The 12,223-nt window shown below is 40.0% G+C and overlaps 1 protein-coding gene across 1 annotated transcript in view; it reads right to left on the bottom strand.

The window, feature by feature from the left end:
* The window catches only part of LOC103776471 (protein AF-10), a gene marked incomplete at both ends in the record, with an annotated part of 69,065 nt that overhangs the window by 48,133 nt on the left and 8,709 nt on the right, over positions 1-12,223 (bottom strand). Inside the window, one exon of the mRNA XM_008943982.1 lies at positions 292-346. Coding sequence (XP_008942230.1) covers positions 292-346 — 55 coding nt within the window. The remainder of the gene's footprint in view (positions 1-291; positions 347-12,223) is intronic.

The raw sequence follows: 12,223 nt of genomic DNA, 5'->3' as shown, positions 1-12,223 counted from the left end.
AAGCTCCAACTAAAACCCCATAAAATGTATCCCTTTTACCCATTAAAATCTTATGTTAAAATGCAGTCTCTCCTTCACTGTAACTTTTTCTAAAAATAAAACTAAGAAAAACAATTGATGTTCTAAAATTAAATTCAACCTAAATTGGGCAAATTAAAAAGTTACCATGAAATAGTTCGCTCTTTCCAAACTAGTGTTTTCATTTACATCTAGGACCCCTGTAGTCATTATTTCACAGACTTTCCCTCATACAAAATAACAGAGTTCACAAAAAATAAGAATAAAACTTACCCCCATTATCTGTTCTCTTTAAAGCACCATCCTTATGAGGGCATAATTCACATCTCTAGGAAAAAAAAAAGGCAAAAATAAAATAAAAAAATGGAATGATCATAAGAGCATTGAAAATGAAATCACACACATCAAAACTATTAGCTGATATTAAGGAAGCAAACACTCTTTAAAAGTGAATGGGTCTGCTTTCCCTTAGCTTTTACTGGAATATTAATGTTACTTTGTCACAAAGTTTTCTCTTCCATTCTTGAAACTAGGATAGATATATAGATATATAAAAGCTACTTGCAATTCTGCCTCCAAGTTTTTATTCCTGGATTCCACACCCTGGAAGTCTGGAGACAAGCCTCCAAGAACTATAGCATGGGGTAGACTTGCTTGGTAAGAAATTTGGGTACAGTCCAAAGACTCCCTACCATATTTCTTTCTCCTAGGACCTCTGTATTCACCAAGGAAGACAATTACAATGACATGCCATGGCTAGAATCAGCACAAGTGCCCATACTATGGATGACTTCAGTCTCTGATGACTCTCATTTACCTTGAGACCCCAAAACCAATCTTCTTTTCTGTCTCAGACAAAGGAGGTCAGAAGTTTACTCATCCTTGAAATTCTCTAAGACTGCACGGCTGGAAACATGCAGTTTGATATGATATTCTTCTGGCATACACCAGGGTCAATCTTTCTGCTATCACTGCCTCCATCAAGTTCCTAATATCAAGTTTATTTCTAAGTGTTCTAAAGCAGTGCGAATCAATTCCAAACCAGTTCAGAGATGACAGAAATGGAACAGGTTTGACGCACATTCCACTCCAACTGCTCCAAACAAAATACAAAGGAGCGCCATTATAGGATATCCTATACCTCTGAATCACTTTATTGAAACCTTTACGTATTTACAAATTAGGGACAATTCAAAGCATACCAATCTAACAAGATTTTTATGAAACTGAAGAACAGTCTGATCATCAGTTGCAAACTTAACACCACATCTCTCAAACTGAGAGGGACACCTGGCATCAATACAGATCATTTCTGTGTTCCCTGAACAGTACAATTCTCCATCACCAGCTAATTGGCAAATCCATAGATAAAGGAGCCCATGACGCTAGAAACGGCTCAGAAACAAACTGTCTAAACTTATTTGAGGAATAAGAAATTCCATTCCTGAAATTCACATGGCTGAAGTATATCTTGAAGATTACCTATTCCTCTTAACCTGTAAGAAACTTTGTATTAGCAGCAAAGAGACTTTCACAAGGGCTAGAACAGACCAGTTCTTAGATCGTTTTTCCTCAGTGCATTAGTATAGACAGGAATAAGAGTCTTTAGTATTGGTGGTTTTTGTCTTCTGCTTCACTCATCCCTCCCTCACATTCACCCACTAAAAAGATCAGCAGTTTACTGAAAGGCAGCATTAAGTCTATGGTGAAGTTTAGAGATAACAGTGGTTGAAAACTTCTGAACTATTCTGTAAGCTGCTTCCAGACTGGGAGCATTACAACCTTTTTTTTTTTTTAAGTCAGGATTATAAGGACTTGCCATCAAAATGATCAGCTCATTTTAAACAAAATCCTACACACGCAGTATGTACATGAGCTCCACCTTAACACTCCAGCTCTCCAAACATTAAGTACTAGGTGCCAAGAGACTCTCAGTAGCAGTAGGTTCAATTCAGTACATTCTCCATACACTGAACCAGATTCTCAACACCAGAAGCCTGGCACATATTGATGGTGACAGCGCAATGAACTTTGTTTCCACCCCAGAGCTGCAATCTGGCAGCACCTTAGGGCCAGGGAGCAGAGGGGCTGTAGCTACCACGGAGACAAGGGAAGCTGTTAACAGTTTATCTTGCCATACCTCTTTAAGCCTGTGGAATTTTGACATACATTTTCACTAGTGGTAAAACTAGTTTATGAACTTCTCCCCTTCTACCACTGCCTCACCTGCTGACCCAACTATCTGTAGGGCTACCCCTTAAACCAGGTCAGTGGAGAGAAATGAACATTTAAACATTTTTCATTCAGGTCATATCACTGATGGAATTTAAGCATAATCCCTCAATCAGTTGCATCAGCAAAACTGAAGGCAAAGAGCCACAGCACTGCAGCATTAGTAATTAAAGAATTAGTGAACTTCTTGAGCAAACCTTACCACAAAAAAAAAAAAAAAATCTAATGATCACAAGACACTAAGCAACAAGGAACTGAACCAGCCCTTTATGCAGAAGAGGTAAGCGTGCTTCATTCAGTCTCACTGGAGCTCAGTTTCAACTAATTTCTTTTTGTCTCACATCTCCAATAGGACTCAGGTCCATTAGGTTTTCCCTCATTACTCCTCTGCAGCTCCAGCTGCAAGTATTTAGAACAGATACAAGACAGAAAACTGAACAGGAGGAGGCAGTTCTGACAGTAGAAGAAAACTTGAGTGCAGTAAGTTCTGCAGAGGATCCTCTCTCACGGGAGCAGAGCTTCTGTACTCAGCTCTCATCCATTCAGAACTGGGCAACTGGTCAGAGATACTTGCACTCTGATGACACAGAGCACTGCTGGTGCCCTGAATTCTGGCTACAATTAAGTAGAACTCTGATAAGCTAATACACCACTCAGTGACCCTTTCCACTTTCCTCTCTAGGTTATGAGCCTATCTCGTTCCCAGCCTACACACGCCCTGATTCCATGACTCTTTTCTGCTCTCCCAAGTTTCAATATGTGCCACATAGTAACACCAGTAGCTTTGCCAGGTGGGAACAGTGTGCCTCATCCCTTCAGGCAAGTAAAGAGTAGAGAATTAATTCTTCCTTCCCCCCAGCCCCCAACGCGTTATTATTAGTTCTAAAATCTTACAGCAACACAGCATTTAAAAAAAAAAAAAAAAAAAGCCTAGTTTAACAGAGAATTGGCAAAGTGACTAAAATAAATCTTGGGCACTTTCAAAATGCTTAAATGCATGTTGTTAGAAAGGATTCTGTAGGAGAAAAGGAAAGGAGATAGTTGGATGTACACATATCTCAGAAGTCCAGTTACTTATAATTTCTTATTTTAATGTTTTTGGCCATGCAGTGTCTCCTTCAAGTTTACTTAAGAATGGAACTTGGTAGAGTTTAACTGAAGAGCAACAACTTAATTGCTCGATTAACTAATATATCACATACAACTTGTATGATGGAATAAAGCTTTGATCTTTTAACACAGTATATGGAGTAATGTCACCACCTGTACAGATGGTCAGCTGGTCTCTAATGCTTGAGCACACAGACCATACCAGGGCTCTGCTTTGTAGGTTTTAGTTCTGGCAAAGGATTTCTGACACAGATTTTTGTCTGAGCATTCAAAAACATTGTGGGGAACTACTAAAAAATAAGAAGGGGGGGACAGGAAGAGGTAGCAGGGGCAGACAACACTCACAAGATATCACAGCATAAACAGGGCAAGTTGCTATGACTGATGAACAGTTCAGATAAACATCACTGGGTGAGTGCAAATGTAAACACTGAACGGGCTGACTGTGACCTAAGAGAAGAACCACATCCTTTGCTGTCTGAGGGGCACTAGTCCTACAGCAGGGAGGGGCACCAGTACACATGGTGCTGTAGATACAACCAGCTGAATTAGATTTGAAGAAGGGGTACGAGAAGAAGACACAAATACTGTCTGAAGAAAGATTGAAGCTGTAGCAAGTGGCATTCTCCCTTCCTTTCCTGTCTTTACAGAATGTAACAGGCATCTCATTTTTGCAGTTCTTTGGTGGAACCAACTAAGCTCATGGATCTAGCTTCTGTCCAAGCAGAATTCAGGTGAACTCTCAGCAAGAACTTCTTTGGAATACGAGGTCTCCTGTAGAGGACTGAAGTGAAACCAACCTTGAAGTTTGTCACTGTTTAGCATCAGGACCACCCCCAGACTTGTAACAGATGCTCTCTGCTAACCCCTCCCCCCTCAAAGATTAAGAGAAAGGGAATAAGGGAGAGAGACTTATTGATTAAAAAAGTAGAATAGCTTTAATTAAAATAATAGTAGTAGAATAGAATATATACAAATATATACAAAACCAGTAGTGAACCAAACTGCCCCCCTGATGGCAATATGTCACTGTCACCCCCAATGCTGGAGAGCTGACCCCAGGGAAGGGGGTCCCAGGCTGGACTCAGCCACAGAGGGCGACTGGGTACAGGAGCTGGATTCTGGAACTCAGTTCAGAAACACACAGCTTGGGATCAAAGGCAGGATGAAGAGAGTCTTCCTCAGATGCCGGCCACTGCAGAGGCCATAAAAGGGAGGAAAGAAGAAGCTTGACCCTCGTGATCCTTCAGCTTTTACACTGAATATGACAGATATGGGATAGAATACCCCCCACTGGTCAAATTAGGACGACATATCTTATCCACTCCTCCCTGCAGCTGTGGCTTGTACTTTCTGCCCCCCTCAATGTGGTACACAGGATTTAGCAGTGACCTCAGTCTGCACACCAATCCTTGGTAACAACTCTAAACATGGAGCATTGTCACTGATAGAAGCAGACAACATCTGTGAAAATATGCTGTCAACTTTAGAACATGCAGTTAATTAGAAAAAGTAAAATCAATGAACAGAATTAGTTCTGTTCTACACCAAACCAGGACAAAGTTGTGCAGCTGGAACAGTCTGACTGTGACTGTCACAACCCACTTCCGAGCTACATGAACAGCAAGTTAACTAAGCCAAAGATGACCGATTCCATAACCTTCGCGTCCAGGCAAACGAAGACTGCCTGGCTCTGGTGAAAAACCCACCACACTGCTTCCCAAGGGGTCCAGTCTTTAAAAAGTCACCAGCAGAAAACTAAAGTGGCCAAAAGGATGGAAGGCCCATGCAGAAAGGGAGAGAACTTTTTTTTTGTCATTATTAAAAAAGTAGAAATAATTAAGAAGAAAAAAAAAATTTACTATTTTTAAAATAAATAATTAAAGAATAGAGTTATCCACTAAAGATACACAGGAAAAAAAATATATTTCTAGACCAGAAGACAAAAACAAGAGAAGTAAAGGAGCTAAACCTCTCTTCCTATACTAATTTAGTTACAGTCCAATTTGGCTCCACTGCATTGTGACACAAAGTCTTTCCCTTTTATTTTAGCTAAATATGCCTTTCCATTTTAACCAGGATTAAGAGCAAATCTAATTGGTTGAGCTAGGTTGACCAACAAGAATCAAGTAATTTTTCAACTGGAAACAGAGGAAAGGCATAGAGAAGCTGACTTAATCCAACAGTTACCACCTTATTCATGTTGAAATGAAGAGAAAGAGCATCAGACATATAGCACATAGGGAAGATAAAGAGAGACAGGAACAAGACTACACAAGTAGGAAAAGAGGAAAAAAAAATAGTAAGAATATAGCACTATTCTTCCCTCAGGGTTCCATAAATTTGAAGCAAGTTTCATAAGGCATCATCTACAGACATCCATTATATGCTGTCTCTTGTTACAAGAAAACAAAGGTCAAAGAATACTTGTGCAAGTCATCTACTGAATTCTACTCCAAGTTGGGCAAATGGACCTGTTCACCTGAATAATGACTGCTCACCAAGTAAAGTCTTGCAGGACTGGACTCCCAGCACTTCAATGAGGCAGTAAACTGTGTATCTCAATGTGACCTGTTAACCCAAATAATACCAAAAGATCTACAGCAGATTAAATAGATCACAGTTCCTGAAAGTTAGCAGAGAAATCAGGCTGCAGTTCCAGCTGACTTTATGCTAACATAATTGCGCACTGCTGCCAAAAGAATCACTGGCCAACCCCTGCTGTACACTTCCCACTGTCTCCCTTGCTCTGGGAAGAACATTTATTCAATCATATGGAAATTCTAATCAGCAAGCTAAAAATACAATACTTTACTGCCAGCCAGATCACTTCCTTGAGCCATCTTTCCATCTGACCAACAGTGCCAGATTAAAAAGGTAACAGGAATCCAGGCATGGAGTAAGGCAAGGATACAGGCACCCTCTTCAGGGGGTAGCACCACCTACACTGGCAATAAGCAAGTATGGAATTTCAACCAAGGGCCTAAAAAAATTTTAAAGCCCACCACACAACCAAAACATCACCACAGCCACTCCCTCACACACTCAAAAACTAGAAAACAAACCAAACAAAAACTAATAAACAAAAAACACCCACACACCACACCTGAAACAAACTTAATTCAAGTAGTGACCCAGACATACTTATTAGGCTAATTTTATTTTGATATGTCCCTGACATTTGTGTACTCCAAGGTTTTAAACAAGCACCATTGGTATACACAGACTGTTTAGTTCACAAGCTTATTTTCCCTCCCAAGCTGTACCATATCCAGCATGACACCCCTGCTTCCAGATCACTTGGGGGTTTTTATCCAAAGTTCATTCTGGTCACAGAATTACTGTTTCATATTGCTTGACAACAGGGAGAGAGAAGAAAAACAAAAAAAAAAAAAGAGTATTTAACTGAAAGTAACAACTTTAAAAGAATGCCATACATAACCCATAAAACTGCAATTAGCAAATTAGCAAGTTAACAAAATCAGTATCACAGTTCTTGAAACCTGACACTCTTCTCCTTGAACCCTTTCATCAACAGGAGTTAAAACTTGACAGGAACTTTTTATTCTGTTGCTCCTGTTAATCATTAATCAAACAATAGACAGGTTAAATCCGTTTGTTTTTGTTGCGAGTTTTAGTTCACATTTTAGTGAAAACAAATCCTGCACACACTCCATCAAATTCTTATGAGTTACTTAAAATCAACCGAGGAGGAGTTAGTCGCCAAGCAAAAGTAATTTTATTGCTTTACTTCTGAATTTGATTCCAGATACATGTACTTCCCAATCATATAGACTCTGAATATGGTAAATAGTCTTCTATACTACTACTTCAGATACAAAGTATCTTAATATGGGTTTAAAAAATGGTTTAGAAGGGTAAAGACATTCATATTGGTAGTTATTTCAGTTAACATAAAATAATGTAACACTAGCAGGCACACAACCTTTGCTGTCAAAAATGTAAAAATTTGGAAAGAAAAAAATGGGTATTTAGAAAACCACTCTGGACACAAAGTTGATCTAAAATCATGTCTAGAGTTTCAGTTATGTCAATGCTGCATATACATCACCCTACCTATATGTAACTAGTTAGAAGATAAAAGTGAACAAGAACTTCCAAGCTCAAAATGGGTTTGCTATTTATTTTCCTTTTCCCCAAAACGGTGTGAAATTAGTAATCCATCTTCTCCCGAGGGAAGAGTCTTACATTTTCTCATCTTTCTTTTATATTTTGTTTCTACATGCCTCTCTCCCCTAGTGTTTTGGCCCATTTCTTTGAAAAGAGGAAAAAAAAAAAAAAAGTGTAAAAAAAAAAGTGTAAAAAAAAAAAACAAACAACAATACATTGGAATGAAAATACTGACAATAAGAAAAACCCTGTTTCCCCCCTAATAAACCTTGAAAAACTTGGGGTCATTTTGGTGATTACTCTGTGTTAGAGACAAGCAAATACAGTACTGAACAATCAATTTAAACATAGATTCTTCTATAGAGACACCACATTCTAATGACACATAAAAGCATACCAATTACACCACAAAAAACCTAATTCAAATTCACCTATTCAGAGGATATCTACAGACAAACAAGTGGCTTAGAGCCTACAAAGAAGCCATGTTTGCAAGATCAGACAACCAAAAGAAGAAAACCCCACAGGTATTTACAGAGTGGTACAAACCAGTATACTTACTAGAAACTTACATCTTGGCACAAATGCTATCAATCTATGAGAAGTCACAGGCAGCAAGTTCGAAAACAGAGCCAGCAAGAGGAGGTGCACCATACTGACCATGCCTACATCTGCCGGCAATAACCCAGCCCAACCCTCAGAACCCAGCGACATCTCCTTTTCCTGTTCACCCCTTCCAACTACCTGCCATGAATCAAAACCAACATTGCCAACGCACAAAGACCATCCAGAGAAGACCATCCTCTCAGCCTCTGAAGCCTTCAGAAAGTCAAATAAAAATCACAAGCAGTCCCAGGCGCTGCTGAAATTACTGAACCTCTACTCATACCAAATTTAGGCTATCAATATCAAAGCCTTTTACTCTTATATTTTACTAATCTTTTCCTTGCTGGGGGTTTTGTTTCCTTAAAATCAATTAGATACTTGGAAAATCTCTGTGTTAATTTCTGATTTGTTTTTCTTTTACACTGATGCTTCATAACACTTACCAGAGTCAAAACTTGATTTTTCACTTTTCAGCACAGCAAAAAGCATAAGTTGTGTGGCTCCTTTGACAAAGACTAATAGAGGAATACATGGCCCAGCTAATAAAGAGAATGCCATCTACAAAACTAAACCCATTTTCTTATTTATCAGTTTCTAAACTACAGCTAGATGGTAATATACCTTACCAGTAGTCTCAACATGCAATATTTTAAGACTTTACTTATAAACCCAAGAAATAGTCACCTTCAATATTTTGAACAAAATGGCTTTATAAATAATAGCTTGCAGCCATGTGAGTATCTGAAGCAGAAGTCAGCAAGAAGCTAACTACACCTTTTTTCAACCAAGGTGTCTAAGAAAAAGCAAACTAAAGTTCCAGTGTTTTCAGCCTATATGATTCAGATTTTTTTCCAGTATTTATAAGACACAATGAAGAACCAACAGGAATCCAAAGATCTGCCACATTCAAGAATCCCCAGCTGCCTGACACCACTAATAGAGCAAGTGAACACAAACCGTCAGTACTTCTCTTCAAAAGTGCTATGTTCTGCAACTTGACAACTAAAAAATTAAGTCATTTCCATCTTCAAACGATCATTTCTTGATGCTGACAAATTTGCTAAATCTCTGCCCCATCTCTATTCAGTGATCTGTCCCAGGAGAAGGAGAAAACTTTTTTTAAAGCAGATAGTTGACAGGTGAAAGAAAAACAGACTGACTACCTGAAGTGTTTCAGGTTTTATACCTGGATAAATCATAGAGACTTGACCTAGTTCTCTTTATCAAGCCATGAGATAAAAAGATATGCAGATTCAGCTAGTTCTGTCAAAAATATCAGCTTCGGGTAATAAGTTTACAGACTATGACAAGAAGATTAGAGACACTCAGCATGCAAAACCAGCATTCTTCCAAGACCATCCCATCAGTACATACTACAGGTGAAATTTAGTCATGCTTTTACTCAATACACATAAGGCAACTAGAAGAGAGACAGAGTACAACATAATAGTAATAACACACAGCTTGTATCATGATCTGGCTACTCCAATTTCCAAAGTCCAAAGCCACAAATCCCCCAATATATATTTAAGACTAGTAAGCTCTGCTAGATGGTACAGGAATTCAAATTATAAACTTGCACAGTTTAAAATTCACACATTGATCTTTAATGAAAAGCATCAGAATGCTATGAGCAACGCCTGTCATATTTGGCTGGATTTCCAGCTGAACACCCAAGCTTTTGTTACCAGGCTGAAAGTGTGCTACTGACCCAGTTCAATCTAACTGAAGAACACACAGTATGCAACGGTTCCCTTCAGCGTCCTCCTGCAACACACCACAGCTGTACCCTAGCAATTTCTCAGTATAAAATGCCAGCATGCATTTTAAGTAAGGCTACTTGCAGTTGAGGAGCTCCTTGCTTACTATAAAGCATTCTTCTGCCAGTGATTTAACAGACTAGCAATGAAATGAACAGTCACAAAACGTTTATGTATAAGAAATAAGCGACTCCTGCAACAGAAAACATTTTGCTCTCGTCTCACTTTGGTTAGTAAATTTGCTACAGAACCTTTAGAGCATTTACTGACGTACCTGTTATATTGATACCCAATGTTAAAAAAATTTTGATCGCGTAGTAATTAAGTGATGAACACTGTGTTTTAAAACCTGAATACTCAGCATATCCATATTTAGCATAATGTAACTGTAGATTACTGCACAAATAAGGTGTACATTCAGGTAAACGTACTACAGATAATCAGAACTGAAAAAAAATTACCAGACCTCTTCTGCTGTAATGGAGTGCTTCAAATAAGTTTATGCACTCAGCCGTGTATTTAGAAACCAAACAGCAAGTATGCATATAAGCAGATAAAAAAGCAGCACACATAGACAAAAAAGGCAAAAAAAAAACCATGAAGGCAGCACTATCAGAAACAGCATTATTAGTCCCACACTTTGATATGCACAGCACACAACACAGTACCTAAGGTTCAGCTCACCAGCTGGAATGGAAAACACACAGAAACTCTCCTGCACTTCTGCAGCACTTTCTGCCATTTGTACTCCCACCCCGATGACCAGACGCTATGCAATCCTAAGCAATTCTGTCATCTCCTGAGCTGCACTACAATAAGGTTATGGGTCTGTATCCAGTACGAATACAAAAGAAAAAAACACACCACACTCTGAAAAGGAAGAAATATTTTTTCCTTACTCAAGAAATGCAAAGCAAACAACACTCGCCCAACTAGTAATGGGCAAGAAACACGCATTACTCAATTAACAGCATTTCAGAACAAAAGGTTTTGCTTTCACCACAATTAGAACGACAGAAATTTCCCACAATTACTCTGCTCTTCACTCTCTATCTCGGTTCAATCCATATTTTACCCAATACCTCTCCCAACTACTACCCTTACCTCAAATTCTTCCCGCCCCACGCTGGGTGCCAAAAAAGACCGTGGTGGCTTGACCTTGTCTGGACACTAGGTACCCACCAAAGCTGCTCTGTCACTCCATTCCCCAGCTGGACAGGGGAGAGAAAATACAACAAAAGGCTCGTGGGTCAAGGTAAGGACAGGTAGAGATCACTCACCAATTACTGTTACGAGCAAAAAAAAAGACCCAACTTTGGAAAAAAAAAAAAAATTATACCAATCAAATCAGGGTAGTATAACGAGAAAACAAAAACTAAATCTTACAACACCTTCCCCTCATCCCTTCTTTCTTCCCAAACTCAGCTTTCAAATTCTCTACCTCCTTCTGCTCAGTGGGGCAGCAGAATGGGGGTTGTGATCAGTTCATCACACGTTGTCTCTGCTGCTCCTTCTTCCTCAGAGGGAAGACTCCTCATGCTCTCCCCCTGCTCCAGCACAGGATCCCTTCCACAGGAGACAGTCCTCCATAAACGTCTCCAACATGAGTCCTTCCCACAGGCTGCAGCTCTTCATGAACTGCTCTAGCATGGGTCCGTTCCACAAAATGTAGTCCTTCAGGAACAGACTGCTCCAGCATGGGTACCCCACAAGGTCACAAGTCCTACAAGCAAAGCTGCTCTAGCATGGGCTCCTCTCTCTCCAGAGTCATGGTCCTGCCAGGAATGTGCTCCAGCACAGGCATCCCACAGGGTCACAACCTCCTTCATGCAGCCATCTGCTCCAGCATGAGGTCTTCCACAGACTGTAGGTGGACATCTGGTCCATCACTAAAGTGCACAGGCTGAAGGGGGACAGCCTGCCTTACCATGGTCTTCACCACAGGCTGCAGGGGAATCTCTGCTTTGTCCCTCCCCCTCCTTTTTCACTGACCTTGGCATCTGCAGAGTTGTTCCTCTCACTAATTCTCACTCCTCTCTTCAGCTAGAACTGCACAGGGTTTTTCCCCCTTTAAATACATTATCCCAAAGGTGCTACCACTGCTGGCGGGCTCAGCCTTGGCCAGCGGTGGGTCCATCTTGGAGCCTGTCAGCATGGGCTCTATTGGACATTGGGGAAGCTTTTAGCAGCTTCTCACATAAGCCCTCACTATCCAAACCTTGCCACACAAGATGCAGACTTTTTATTTCCGTTATCCAGCTACAAGCAAATATTCGCAGTCTTCCAGATTGCATAGCCACTCATAAGAGATAAGATCCTGTTTGTGTTGCTGGTGTTTGGGGTTTTGTGTTTGCTTGGGGGGGGGG

This window comes from Merops nubicus, unplaced genomic scaffold (genome assembly GCF_000691845.1).
Source record: "Merops nubicus isolate BGI_N331 unplaced genomic scaffold, ASM69184v1 scaffold22327, whole genome shotgun sequence".
NCBI lineage: Eukaryota > Metazoa > Chordata > Aves > Coraciiformes > Meropidae > Merops > Merops nubicus.
The sequence above is the reverse complement of the archived record's forward strand: the minus strand, read 5'-3'. Positions and strand labels throughout refer to the sequence as shown.